At 33.5% G+C, this 15,610-nt stretch overlaps 1 protein-coding gene across 1 annotated transcript; it reads right to left on the bottom strand.

Moving 5' to 3' along the window:
• Positions 1 to 4,661: 4,661 nt before the first annotated feature.
• On the bottom strand, positions 4,662 to 15,327 carry LOC133322829 (juvenile hormone epoxide hydrolase 2). Its single transcript, XM_061531784.1, has 4 exons — positions 15,139 to 15,327; positions 12,006 to 12,205; positions 5,514 to 5,718; positions 4,662 to 5,447 (listed from the first exon to the last, which is right to left on the bottom strand). Exons 1-4 carry the CDS (start codon positions 15,325 to 15,327, stop codon positions 4,662 to 4,664), a joined length of 1,380 nt encoding a protein of 459 aa, XP_061387768.1.
• Positions 15,328 to 15,610: the final 283 nt, after the last annotated feature.

Here is a 15,610-nt window from a genome sequence, read left to right as displayed (position 1 = left end):
ATATTTTTAGTTGCAGTAAATAAATTTGTAAGTTAAAAACTCTGAAACTGCCATTACGGGTTTTCCTTGAAAATGCCTGGAATAAAATAAAATTAACCAGTAAGGAATGTTCAAAAGTCGGACAGGGCCGACAGGGCGCTTCACCAATTTGGATACATACAAAACATGCTAATATATACAATATACTGTAGATAGAACAGACATATAATCTTTAGAGGACCATTGAAATGGAATCGGGCTAAACAGATATTGGGTGTTTGGTGCACCATGTAGATTCGTCCTTGGGGCAAATAAGTGGGCTGTGCCAAATTTCATCTAAATCGGATCATAAATGCGATCTGTATTTTGCTCACAAGAATACGTGGACGGACAGACGGACATGCATAAATCAACTCAGAAAGTTATTCTATGCACAAAGACTAATACCCTGTACCACAGTGTGACGAAGGGTATAAACATTTTAAATACATATTTGTCCCAATTTGTATTAGGCAAGTTTACTTGTGGCAAATCTTTGATGGTAGGAGAGAGGATCAAGGGGCCAAATTGCCTTGTATAAACGCACGAAGCAAGTTCAAAAGAGAACGAAAAAAGAATTGCCGCAAGTACACATGCTTAATTATTATCTGGTGTGATTCCTTTTTGTTCAATGATGTCCATGTGGCATTTCGTCAGATGGTGTCGAAAGTTTTCTTGAAGTCGATGAACGGAAGATACAAAGGGGGTGCGTCAATCTCTAGTTTGTTCTATTATGACACGTAGGTATGCCTGGTTCACACAGCATCTATTTGGTCTGAAGTCAGCTTATTCATTGTTCTCTGTATTATGGTTGCAAATTTTTTTCCAGTTGGACCCTATTGTACGTTTTGTTATTTTTTATTGCGTTTCTTACGATATTGATTTCATCGAAATGTTCTCTCCACCTTTGAGTATGTTATTCATTGTTTGTTAGTAGTCTAACACGTTCTACTTGTGAGACAATCTAATGTTCGGTGTAGCTTGCTCTCCTTGTTCTGACTAGCTGCTTCCTCGGCTGTTTTTGTCATAATTTTCTTGGAACTTTCTTTTATAGGTTCCGATCAAACTGTATTGCTGTATCCAACTAATAAAGTTACCTTAGAGGACGGAAATCAATTATCCACAAAGAAAATTGAAAATGATCAAATAGAAAATAAAGCAGCCAAAATTTCATTTGGTTCGAACTATTTATAGCCTCTACCATGTGATGTACATTCAAAATACCTAACACTCAGGATGTAATAGGACCTTGAACATAAAATGACGCGTGATGCCTGAAATCTTCAAAATACCGAATAATGTGTTTACCGTTATGTTAGAGCTTTCCCAAAAGAGGGTACCGATATTGATTACGTCCTTCTTTATTCTTTTACATAAAACAATATCAAATTAAGATGTCGTGCCTAAAATCCTCTTATGTATGTATCTCGGCCTGTACTTTTTATAATCAATTGGCTTCTGAAACCCGGTACAAGAATGTATTCATATTGATAGTCAATGAAATTCAATATTCTACAATAAACTACTCTATATTCAATGAAATATTTCATACAATATTGATTTAAAAATTTCTTTAGACATGCTAAAATCAATGAATGGTTTAGAACTTTTTTAATTTATGATTTACTGAAGCTACGCTAAAAAAAATTACAAAACTCCAAAATAATATTTGTTTATCGTTATTTCATTGTATAGCGTTTATACGACTTAAATTATCATTTATTATAGCAATTAATGCGAACGAAAACTGGAATAGAAATAATTGGTTATATTATATTCTATGGTTATATTATATTTTATAAAATAATATAAAATAACAAATCTCCAGATTTAACCTTCTTCAATGTCATATTTGAGAGCAATTACCTGCCGCAGAAATATTGTCTTTTGTGTAGCATATACTATAAGTAATATTAATATAAGAAAATAAATTTTGAAATTGAACTCCCGAAATTAGGCATTTATAAAAAATAATATTTATGAGAGAACAGTCACGACACAATCACATTTTAGAGACCAACACATTTGCGTCTTTTATTTGCGAATATTTAATAAAACACGACTAATGTCGTTTATTTTAGCTCTGCCATTCTCGCGCTCTCTCCACTCTGTGTGTTCAAAAGACAAAAGCTTTTGTCTGATTGCTAAAGCAGTGCCATTGGTGAGCAATGACGATCTTTGCACTTTCGCTTGTTCAGATTATTTTCGGCGAGAGTTCAAAAAATGGAATAACAACAAAGTTTGCTCGTATTCCTGTTTAGTACGAAAAGCCGGCAAAAATTTTCGGTGGGAATGAATTAGCGTTGTTGTTGTATACAACATTTGATGATTATGCTATCTCATGTCGGCTTCCAGAATATACTTTAAATACGTTATTATACACACACATTTTGTGTGTACAGTTTGTCAATAAATTGTTTGTATACATAGAAAAAAAATTAAATATTTTAAATATGAAGATTTGTTTTTTGTGTAAATAAGTATATTTTTATTTGTCTTATTATTTACACATGTACAGTGTATATAGAGTAATAATAGGTTAATAAAGATTACGTATACATTCCTTACAGATGTCACCCTGAATAGTACATACTAATATATAATGACATCGACACAATGGAACATTGCGAGCGGTAACAGCCACCTTTGAACTAATTGAGAAAAAGTCTGCCAAAGTGGGTCTGGCAGTAAATGACGAGAAGACCAAGTTGATGGTACCAACGCGCAAGACGTCCAGTAGACTCGGACCAACTGTGGAACTTCAGAACCTTGGTACCACCATAAATAAAACTAATGACATCAGTTTTGAAATTCGGAGGAGAATAGTGTTGGCTAACAGATGCTTCTATGGTCTAAGTAAGCAGTTTAGAAACAATATCACCTCCCGCCAGACCAAACTCCAACTGTATGGGTATGAAGCATGGGTACTTGAGCAAGCAGATGGGGCAACTCTTGAAGTGGTTGAGAGAAAAATTTTCCGAAAGATCTATGGGCCGACCTGCGTCGAAGGTGAATATCGCCGTTAAATGAAGCATGAGTTGTAGAATCAATTCTCGGACATCGGCATAGTCAGATGTATCGAGCTGCAGCGGCTACGTTGGCCAAGTCACGTAAAGCGAGCCAACTGAAGGGGAAAGCCGCGAATTCGATGGAAAGATCAAGTGGAAGACAACATCCCCGAACATGGTCTTTCAAATTGGATGAGCTGCGCATAACACCGACGCGTCTGGAAATCTTTTTTAAGCTTGACTTATGGAACAAATGTTCTGTCACAAGACAGCTAAGTAAGTAGATATAATTCACTCAGAAATTACCAGATTCTTTATGTACCGTATTCTGAAAGTGTGTTGATCAATATCTAAAAGAAAATTTAAGGATCGCTTAATCATTATTGCTTTTGGCGAACTCGATGTACCGAAAGAATTATAATTAAATGAAGCGAATGATGTTATAGATGGACTCCAAGATTTTGGAGGTAGTTCCAGGAATGGAGCTGTTAATTCCAAATCTTTCAGGCATGGTTTGTTAAATTCGCATTTGCAAAATTTAAAATAATAAAAAAGAACGTAGCCCACATAAACTGACATTTAGTACAATACCACTTAAAGAGCCATGCCTACAATCCTTAGTGTTCATGATTAAAGAGTGCTGCAGCAATTGGAAATAGTAAGGAATTGACTCTCAAACGCCGCACAGTGGGACAAACTAAAAAGTGTACTGTTCAAAAACATGGACGCTTCACACGATATTTGTCTAGTGATAACAGATATAGTTTGTTACCAAGACATATAATTTAGTTTACTATGTAAATAAAAAAAAGAAAAATTAAGATCATATTAGCAGGAGATTGGGAGATGATATAATCCAAGTACTTAGGGAAGAAAAGGTAAATGCCCCCAGTACTTCTATACAACTTATAAGTGCCCCTATATTGTAAACACTTTCAAATAAGTAACAAATATTTAAATATAAATCTTCCACACTTATTTTTTTAATAGAAGTTGTAAAAACCGAGGGACTTGCGTACGAAGAGTTTATATGTAATATAAAGAAATATAAAGGATACAAAACACAGCAAATAAAATTTAATCCAGAACAATTATGTAAGGGAAGAATTCATTAAAACCATTATAAAATAAGCGCACACCACTACTTTATAAAATTTATCTTCTATTCATATGTACTATTTTTTTTATTATTATAACAATTTTCGTCCTACATAATCTTTTTATTAAATTTAACTGCCTCTTATATTTCACAGAAGAAACCACTACCTACAGAGTTGTTCTTTGTTATTCACCTCAAGCTATCCTACTTTGTATTATTGTATCATGGTTTATATCCATCGAACAGCTGTTTTAAGCGGCATTTAAATTATAACTTTTTACCTGGTTAACCTACTCTATGAGGATCTATTTGACATGTATACAATGGAATTGACAATTGAAACCCACTGGGTTAACGAAATCCGGTATAATGTAAACGTACTATTAAAGTGTTCGATTTGATTTAAAAATAACAGTATTACTATAGGGATGAATACAAAAAACAGTCGTTTATTAAATTATTTATGTAAAAAACACAATAAATAGTTCATATAAAAACAATAACAATTAAACAAATAACTAGAAGAATTAACAATTCTACTTGAATTCAATTTTATTCACAAATTCAGCAAAGTCGATATACAGCATAACGGGTGCTTCCAAAGCAGCAAAATGGCCAACTTGGTTAAAGTATTTGCTGTGAATCAAGTTGGGAAATTTGTCCAACAGCTGCCAATCGAGGGCTGGTGGCAAATCAAACCGGAAACGGGCACAGCCCATTGGAACTGGTGTTTGAACACGTTCCAATTGCAATCCCAAATACGTCTTCGACATATTCTCCTTGTAGAATCGGGCAGCTGTGGTGGCACTGTTGGTCAAATAATAAATCATGATATTGTCCAAAACTGCGTCGAAAGTGTAAACTTTGCTAATGGCATCAAAACGTTGTTGGTTAGCGGGGCCAGTTGCCGATTGGAATTTCTCCAGGTAGTAGGCGGCAAGTCCGACGGGATTAGTTAGAAGAGCTGTGCCAACAGTATCGGGTTTAGTAGCCTGAATATGGAAATAACCACTTTCCTCCAAATAGAATTTCAACTTCTCAGACAGGGGAAAGTGATGATCGTGGAAAAAGCGGGAAGGAAGGAATTTTTCAGGCCAAATGCTGGCTACAATACTCTTCATAATGGCCAGAGGAGTTTGCATCACACACATATTGGAGTGATAACCCAAAACATTTTCCGGGAAGATGGTGGCAACATCCCTACCAATAATGGAACCCCAATCTCCACCTTGCACTAAGAATTTGTCAAATCCTAGACGCAACATAAGATTGCGCATAACAATGGCCATCTCGGCAGAATTGAATCCTACTTTACGGGCAGGCTGAAAAATTAAGGAAATAATGTTATATATAAATATTTTAGATGATATTCGCTTCCGTGTACTTACATCTGACCAGCCATAACCGACTAAGGATGGTGCAATAACTTCAAAAACATAATCATTCATCTCAGCTGGTTCGGTTAGGATGGGTATGAAGTCGTAAAATTCTCTGACTGAGCCGGGCCATCCGTGCAACAAAAGAAGTGGCAACACCTTTTTCTTTTGCAAAGCTTCAGCACTGGGTTTAGCATGAATGAAATGGATTTTTAATCTGGAAAAATTAGAAAGAAAGGGACGTTTAATACTAATTAGCGGATAGAAGTACATTAAACAATGAATTTAATGCGACTGCGAAGTAATAAACTTCCCCACAAAGATATTTGCAATACTTTCAAGTTTTTACATTTTCGGGAATTTAAAGTAATTCTTCAATATATCTTTACTAAAATGTAGACCTACAATAATTTTATATCATATATAGTGTCGGTCACATAATTAGCACACGCCTGAAGGGAATAGTGTTTTGATTAACCCTGGATTCGTTTGGTATATTTTTAAATAATTTTTTCTCAAAACGCTTATGTCTACTGTATTAGAGCGACTAAGTGTGAGAACAGAAAATTATAACGTTATTTATAAAACACGTAAAATTTAAGTTAAAAATTCCCAGATGTGCTAATTACGTGTCCCCTAATTAGCACATCTGAGAATTTTAAACTTAACTGCCGTTGATGTTAAACATATATATACAAAACAGATGAACAGAAGAAAACATTATGCACCGAAAACCGACATTTGTTTGATAGATATGACATTTTAGACAGCGTGTAACGTTATTCAGAAGAAAATTAAGATAACAAAAAAATGTTTGGCTTCATTTTAAGGTAAAATGGCCAGAAGAAGTCAGTCCAATCGCAACAAAGAAAAAAAAAAGAAGAATTAATTGAAAAAATTATTAATTTTAAAAAATAATTTGAATTTTCGCAAAATATTTTAGTTTATCTATTTAAATCATAAAACTTTCAATTTTTAATCCAGCCAGAGAATAAGAATACAGTATTTTTCGGTTAATTGCACATCAAAATTTGCACAAATTTTTATTCAACTAACCGAGGAACCAATTATCCGAACCCGCTTAATTGAATAGCTTGTTCAATTACAGTAATCACGTATAATTGGAACTACTACAAATTACGCTTTCTCGCAGTTTTTTCCTTAGCAATAAACATATATTTTGAATTAGTAGAGATGCCACCTAGTATTTTTCAGAAATTATGTCAAATATGTATGTAAAAAATGCCAGATTATTTTTCAATTATTATTTTGCAATTAACCGAGGAAAAGTAAAAGGAAATTTATTTTTGATGACATGAATTTTGAACCAATTAAGCGGGAAAATCAATTAACAGAGTTTAATTATCCGAGAAAATTTACATGTATTTTCCTATGAAATATTTTTTGCCCCATCATCTTGTTCAATTAAGCGTGGAAACCGAAAAATGCTGTACTTGCAAATGCGAGGAATTGTTAGAAACAATTAATGAGGCAAGAAACCTATTTTATTTCTCTATTGGTTAATTTTTCACATTTTTTTAATTATTTCCAACAGCGAGAAAATATAATAAGCCGTCACATTAAACTATTGCTGGAATTGTATGCAGAGAGAAAAGTTCTATTAAATAAACTTTTGCGGCAGCAAAATAGTGGATTAGATTTGCATCAAAAAATTCCCTTTCTGTTAGTAGAGAAACTAATTAAATTAAATAGTGACATTACTGATGAAAACAAGCACGCTTATTATAAACTCCATACTGCAGTCATGTGGAGTTGAAAAAAACTTGAAGTATATTTTAAGTACAGAAGCTGTCATGGCCTACAATATTGATGGGGTTCATGGCAAAAAATAGTCTCAAAGGTCTGAAAAATGCCACGCTAATAGGTAATATAAATTTAAAATTTCACATCATTTATTTTATCTCTTTTCAGAATCCATACCAGTAAACACAAAATTCCCTGAACTGGCTGAAGCGCAGTTAAGAATGTCTAAGATAGTTAAATAAAAGCGAAATCTGGCTCAAAAAGGCAAAACATGCTTGTGAACAATTAAATATTATCTACATTAGCATATACCCGCTACTTCGTTAGCGAATGTGGGATGTATTTAAAACCCTATATCGACCACTATTAAAATTTTAGTATGTTCTTAAATCTACCTCTGTATCTCAACCCTATAATAAATTTGGTGTAATTTTTTACCATTTGTACTCTTGTAATACTTATTTTGAAAAAAAATCTAATATAGATTCACCCAAATCCAAATTGAGTATCAGTTAGTGCACATTAATATAAATTTCCATAACTACCTACTTTTGCAATCATAAGTACAAATTTCCAACACTTACCCCAATCTTAATTCCAAATTTCAGGATTCTATCGGTTCACCTAAATCCAATTTGTATCACATTTAGTACCACTTAGAACACATAAGTAAAATTTCTATTACTACCTACATCATGCAATCCAATTGAAATCATGAATTAGATAAAATCTTAATTATAATCCAAATAGTATCAAATTTAGTACACAGTAGTACGAATTTCCAAAACTTCCCACTTAACCTAAACAGACACTCTCATAGTGATCCTAGATCCAAGTTTCAGGATCCCAACTCTATTGGTTCACCTACAATTCAAATTGTAGCAAATTTAGTACAAATTTCCAAAACTTCCTACATACCCCAATTCTACACCTCCACAGTAATCCTAAATCCAAGTTTCAGGATTCCAACTTTATCGGTTGACCCACAATTCAAATTGTACCAAATTTAATACACAGTAGTACCAATTTTCAAAACTTCCACAGTGATCCTAAATCACAATTTCAGGATTCCAACTCTATCGGTTCACCCACAATTTAAATTGTACTGAATTTGGTACACTTAGTACAAATTTCTAAAACTTCCTACATACCCCAACCCTACACCCCCACAGTGATCCTAAATCAAAATTTCATGATTTCTACTTTATCGGTTCATCCACAATTTAAATTGTACCAAATTTAGTACACATTAGTACAAATTTCTAAAACTTCCTACATATTTCAATCTTACACCTCAACAGTGATCCTGACTCCAAATTTCATGATTCTAGCTCTATCGGTTCAACCAAATCCAAATTGTACCAATTATAGTACGATTTAGTACTTTTTGTACACATAAGTAACTCCCACGGTAATGTTAATTTCAATTTTCAGGATTCCAGCTCGATTTGTACCTCCAAATCAAATTTGTACCAGATATAGTACCATATAGTAATTTTCGTACGCATGAGTACACGCTTTCCAAACTCTCCTCATATCGACCCTACTTCTCAACGTTATTTTACATTCCAAATTTCAAGTTTTTAGCTCACTCCATTTACATGCTACGAAATTGTACCAAATTTAGTGTATTTTCGTACTTTTCGAATAGTTATAGTTCCAATTTCCAAAAACCCTTTAGTACTGCTATCCTACACTCAATCAACGACCTCTAACCCAAATTTCAGATTTCTAGCTCCACCGGTTAGCTAAATACAAATGGTATCACATTTAGTACTTTTTAGTACTTTTCGTACGAATTTCCAAAAACCCAGCCTTATATGTCACATTTGGGCCAAGAGTGATCCTCAAGATTCTAGCTTCAGCCGTTTTGTCTGGGCGTTGATGAATCGTTAAATCAGTCAGTCAGTCAATCACTTTACACTTTTATTAGTATAGATATCTTCCATGGCATAATTATACAAGGTAGTATCAGGCAGTCATATGTTTCCAATTTTTTTCAAAAATTTGCTTTTAACAACATTCAGCATTCAAAATTTAAATGAAAATATCTTCTTTCGATATGTACGCATATCATATGTTCAGTGGCAAAAATTGGTAAATAATTTATATTTATAAATATGTTGAAGTTCCGTGCCTCAAAAAATTATAACTGTAAGATGTAATGTTCAGCTTTAGAAAACATATTTTGTTTAATTTATTAAAAATATGCCAATCGACATACATACAATTTTATGGAAATAATTTTTCAAACTGTTTGAAATTTATAGATGAGTTCCAAATTAAAAAGGGTTGCCATCATAAAATTCTTAAATGAGACCACCTTCTGTAATTATGCCATGATATCTTTATTTGTTTCTCTTATAAAAATAAGTTATTTTATGTTTTATAGTTTTAAATTCCTTATTTTTTCATAATTAAACAACTAAAAAATCTGTTCATTACGGTGAACTCATTAGAGAAACAACTGGTACATATAGACTAGATAAATAGTTGGGGTTCTCAGAATAACGATTTCATTGGCCCGGTCTTAGTATCCACATAGCTAGTATAAATACTCTAACCATCATTCAGGGTATTAGTAAAATCGCACGCTACATGTTGTTGGTGAAATCATTATGAAAATGTTATGCAGAAGGTAGAAATTGAGGACCGCCAATGTCATCCCCGTGTTAAATTCGTTAATCAAACGCATTGTTGGCAGTTGGCGATTAATTCTGAGCAATTAATGAATTCTGTAGTCATTCGTTAGCAGGGTATTACAACAAAATCGTATATAATTTGTTACAGTTTGGTATGTACTAGCCAAGGTAGATATACAAGGTAGCCGCATCGGCGAATTTCTACAACAAACATCGGTTGTTGTATTTTGATATGTCAAAAATATTTTGCCAAAACAAACAGATTGACAAGATTTTTTTACACAAATTCTTGTAGAAAATGTTAATAAAAGTATTGCCAAAAAAGCTATTAGAAATTCGGAGATTTTCATTTATAATTTTGGTTTTTGAATTGGTATCGTTTGCCTAGTTTTGTTTATCTTTGTTGTATTAGTTCGGCTGTAGGCTTTTTAAAAGTAAAAATCGTTTCTAATTTTGATTTTTAATGTTTATTGTTTCCAATATTTCGATTGGATTCTCCAATCATCCTCAGGGAACTACAATTACATATATTTTAACAGATTTTGAAACAACAATAACAATATGTAAATAAACTTACTTGAAGAAAGTTATGTTGTCTTTAAGTCAACGTTCTTACTTCAACTAAAGTCTACCAGATTTGTATTTGTTTACTGTGTGTCTATAGATTTGAGCGCAGTTGTCTGTGTCGGTTTTATAATTGAGTCGAGTGTCAAGTGGAGTGTTGATTATGTGCAACATCTCAAGAGTAAACCTTTTTTGATAATTACTTTCTTGAGTTAGAATTTTTATGTCATTAAAATCTGGGGTATGTCCTGTTTTTGTGCAGTGTGCTGCAAGGGCTGTTTTTTTGCTCTATGGGTTTGTACAGAGCTTTTTGATCCGATTTATGTGCGGATATTCTTGTCTTTAATTTTGTCTTAGTAGTGCCAACATATACCTTTTGGCATACGTTGGACTTGTCTCCCTTACATTTAATGCGGTATACTACGTTGGATTTCTCCTCGTCTTGTATTTTACTTTTTAATTTGCTGAAAAGATTATTCAGCGTGTTTGTAGTTTTAAATACCAGCTCAAATTTTGTGTTGTCGTAAATGTTAGAATGTTTTAATCTTTCTGAAAACCCACGTGTATATGTCATAGTTTTGTAAATTTTCTCGCTGTTGTCGCTTGTTTTCTTTGTCTTTTCTTTTCTTGCTCGTATCATGAGATTGTCAATAGTTTTGTCCGGAAAATAATTTTTCTTCAGGATCTTCTTAATTATATTAATGTTTTTGTTGTGATAGTCTGGATGGCTTATGTCTAAAACCCTATTTATGAAATTGGATGCAGTGTTGATTATTGTTCTTCTCGGATGTCTAGATGTAAAGTTAATCAGTCGTCCCGACGCTGTAGGTTTCTGGTACCAGTCAAGTTTGAGATGGGGTCCTTTTCGTATCACTAGTGAATCCAGGTATGGCAATTGGTTGTTGCTTTCAAGTTCCATAGTAAATTGTATTTGAGAGTTGAATGAGTTCAAGATGTCCAAATTATCCTTTATTTCGTCTTTTTTTCATGACTGTAAAAATGTCGTCCACATATTTGGTCAAAATCTTTGGTTTTGTGTACATTCTCTGAATTGATGAGTCCAGCAATTTCTCCATAACTATGTCAGCTATGACAGGGGAGGCTGGAGAGCCCATAGGCATACCTTTATTTTGTTTAAATATTTTGTCGTCATATATGAAATATCTTGTGTCCTTTATACATAGCGTCAGAATTTTTTGGTTCAACATTACAACAACATTTTTGACATTTATTTGTCCAACAGCTGGCCCGATGCGGCTACCTTATTAAATATACCTTGGTACTAGCTAAAAACATAATATTGAGGCGAATTGGAGAAATTAAAAAATTGTAGCATACTTTTAGGATTTGATAATTTATAAAAACTCTTTAAAATTTCTTTAGTGGACGTGAAATGAATCTCACAAAACTGTCTAAGAATTATTTCAATCATACACATTTTTTATTTTCAATTAAAAATGTCGTCGTCGACTATTTGTAAACATTTCTTGCATATAGATTATTTAATAATTTTATCATATCCGTCATTACTTACCCTTGAATTTCGGTTGTAAATTGAGGCAAACTATTCAGCAGAGCTTCACGTTCTGGCCATTTAGCTAAATAGGTATCACGCCAGTATGTTACAACCTGTGACATTGCATCGGTATTATAGCCATATTCAAATTTCACACCTTCCAGTGGCTCTGTCAATTTTAAAGTGCGGTTTAATTGTTTTTGCAAATCGGTAATGATCTAAAAAAGATAGGCAAACAAATAGCAGAGGCGAATATGAGAATGTTGATGTTTTGTCATAGAAATAGATTACTTGTATTTATTAGCTGTAAATAGTGTGCAGTACAATAGAATTACAATGAACTTGTACATTCGAAATGTTTTTGTTAATTTAGTTTAATAGCGTTTGAAGACTGATATTTTCGTGTTGTTGTAGGAAATGTATATTTTATAAGGTTTATGTAGGAAGACGAATTCAATACTAATGATCCTATGAGTATTAGGGTTGTGGAGAATTTTGCTATTTTAATTATTGCAGGCTATATTAATGTCTATAGAAAGATGGACGATATTCCCAACACATCATTAGGGGGCCAAGAATTACGATAGGATTAAAATTGAAGTTAACGTTCTTCGGTCACCGACATGAAATTGTGTAGTACATTTTTATAATTTGGAAACGTAATTCGGTCGTATACCACGATGAAAATGTTGAGTTTACTAAATACATTAGTAGGGAGGGCTGGATGTTAAGGGGCCGGCACGATTTTATTCAAACTATTGAATGTACTAAACAATTAAAAGAGTGTCAGTCGGTGTTGCCACCGATATATACCCTCTGTCAGGTTTTATTATTATTGGGAGGTACCAAAGAGAGTTGAACGATGGTTCTCATCTCGGACTTGACCTAGGTTTGGTAAAATATTAAATTAGCAATAATTACATCAAATCGGGCATCCAATTCGATTCATATTGGATTAATAAATTTAAAAAATGTTGACACTGTTTTGGGAGGTTACAAAGGTATATACCGACGAATCCCATTTCAGACACAATCTAGGTAATGTAAACATATTACGATGTGTAAAGTTTCGATGAAATTGGATATTCGGTTAGCTTCATATGAGATGCACAAGTGTTCAAATTGTTTACCCTTTGTGGCGAGGTACCGGAAGGAATGGACCAATAAGCCCCATTTTTCAACATTAAACAGTCATGGTTATAATATTAGGTTGTGCAAAGTTTAGTTCATATCGGATAGTCCGTTCACGGGATATTATAAAATAATTTTAAAGCGAAATTCTGACCATTTTTGTGGGGTCGATGTGCAAATTTTTAATGGAATCGGTTACTCCCTTCGAGAGTTATCTTGCGCACCAACCGGCCAGACAGATAGACGAACGTTCTTTTTTAAATCGACTCCAAATTGTCTGAAACGGATTTGGTCCAAAAATACATGGGCTCTAAACCCGATAAAGCTGAGTGTATAAACAAACACCTGTACATAAATTGTAAATTGCTCACCCAGAGGATTTTTGTAAACATAACGAAAATGGCGTGCGAACTTTATGTCATGTCGAAAAATGGAACTTCATTGAAATTTGTTTGCGAAGAAGTTTTTTTACCACCAAGAACTCTGAATGCCAAAAATAGCCACTTTGGTTGGAAAATGTATTTAGGACGATAAAAATATCCAATTTTGTACGTGAAATGTATGTTTGGCTATATCAAAACAGGAACCTATATATAACCAGTAAGAAAAGTTCAGAAGTCGGACGGGGCCGACTATATCATACCCTTCTACAATATTCTGTAGATATAGAAATTTCGCATACATCAGTCGGGACCTAATTCAGTACTCTGTGCAAAATTTTTCTTTAATCGAACCAATATTGGGAGTTTGGTACACAATTTACTTTAAATCGGCCGAAACTATATATGGGAGCTATATCTAAATCTGAACCGATTTCAACAAAACTTCGCATTCATAAATGACCTAATTTATTACGCTGTGCAAAATTTTATCTCAATCGGATAAATATTGGCAGTATGGTGCTCCATTTACATAAAATCGGACGAAACTATATATAGCATATTTAGATATAAATTTGAACTGATTCCAACAAAATTTCTCATACATCAGTCGGGACCTAATTCAGTACTCTGTGCAAAATGATGCTTTAGTCGAACCACTATTGGGAGTTTGGTGCACTATTTACATTAAATCGGACGAAACTATACATCGGAGCTATATCTAAATCTGAACTGATTTCAACAATCCTTGGCATATAACTATCTAGACCTAATTCAATACTCTGTGCAAAATTTTGTCTCAATCGGACCACAATTGGGAGTTTGATGCATCAATAAATTAAAATGGGACGAAAATATATATGGGAGCTATATCTAAATCTGAACCGATTTTCTCCAATAGGGTTCGTCCTTGCGCTAATTAAGTGACCTGTGCCAAATTTCATCCAAATCGGATCATAAATGCGACCTGTACTTTGTTAACAAAAATACATGGACGGACGGACATGCATAAATCGACTCAGAAAGTAATTCTATGCATATTCTCAAAAGGAACTATAGATCTATCTCGATTATTTTTGCCTGTTACAAACATATGCACAAAGACATAATACCCTGTACCACAGTGTGGTGAAGGGTATAAAAATGTATGCAAATGAATTATTTTACCTCCAAGAACCCCTAATGTCAACTTACAGCCTCTTTGTTTGCAAAAAGCTTTCAAAATGCCGAAAATGAGGCGGTATCGTTACATGGAGGATATACAAAAACATTTTCAGTACAACATGTCTTATTTAATTTAGAATTTATGGGGTCTAAGACAAAAATTCGTGACAGTTCCATGATTAGATCCATTTTTCGACGTTTCAATGCGAACCGATCAATTTCATAATTTTCATTAAAAATAATTGTCCTTTTTAGTACAAGTCTTAAGGCTTTGCTTTCTTCATTGTGTACTTTAGAGTTCTGAAATGTAAATGCTAAAATACAATTCTTTACATATTTTTTTTTTGGAAAAATCTATCATACACCAATATTATTTATCATGAACTGTTGGATATTATATATGATCTAATTTTTTTCACTAAAATACTTTTTTTTTAATTTTCATAATATTTACATCTGACGCTCAGTTCACTAACCTCTGGCTCAACTTTAATCGTAAATGGCTTAACTGTTTTGTCCTCTTTATATTTCGATGCATCTCCGGGTCCCCAATATTTATTAGTATCGAATTTTGGTAACGGCAGTGGACGTGTCACTTCATCGAATTTTAGATAACCGAAACCGAGAAGTACGGCGAGCAGTGCTACAAATATTAGGAATTTCATGCTGCGACCGTTGCGAACGACCGATCGTGTGTCTCCTTTCTTCGAAATGTTTGTTCTACTAAAACGAGGGAGAGAAACGAAATGCCACTCGAGCAACGAACTAAACAAATTTTACCGGCCACCAACGTGTACGAGCGTCTCCAAAGCGTTTGACACACTGACTGTCTGGCTGCGTAAGCATTGTCCCCACAATTAAATTTCAAATAGATTTTGATGACTTCTGCTTTATCACATAGCGTTTGTTTTTGGTAGTTTTGTTGTTGTATTTCTTTTATTGTGACAC

The sequence above is a fragment of the Musca vetustissima genome, unplaced genomic scaffold (assembly GCF_032173495.1).
Source record: "Musca vetustissima isolate MV318-11 ecotype Yass unplaced genomic scaffold, APGP_CSIRO_Mvet_v1 utg24580, whole genome shotgun sequence".
In the NCBI taxonomy this organism is placed as follows: domain Eukaryota; kingdom Metazoa; phylum Arthropoda; class Insecta; order Diptera; family Muscidae; genus Musca; species Musca vetustissima.
This window is presented reverse-complemented; position numbering and strand designations above follow the sequence as displayed.

What these genes read in the sequence shown, in the direction of transcription:
- LOC133322829 (XM_061531784.1), bottom strand. Translation starts at nt 15,327, where the DNA reads ATGAAATTCCTAATATTTGTAGCACTGCTCGCCGTACTTCTCGGTTTC. An exon ending in CGATTAAAGTTGAGCCAGAG is followed by an intron (nt 12,206 to 15,138) that starts GTTAGTGAACTG and finishes TATCTTTTTTAG; the next exon opens with ATCATTACCGATTTGCAAAA. An exon ending in TCGGTTATGGCTGGTCAGAT is followed by an intron (nt 5,448 to 5,513) that starts GTAAGTACACGG and finishes TTAATTTTTCAG; the next exon opens with CCTGCCCGTAAAGTAGGATT.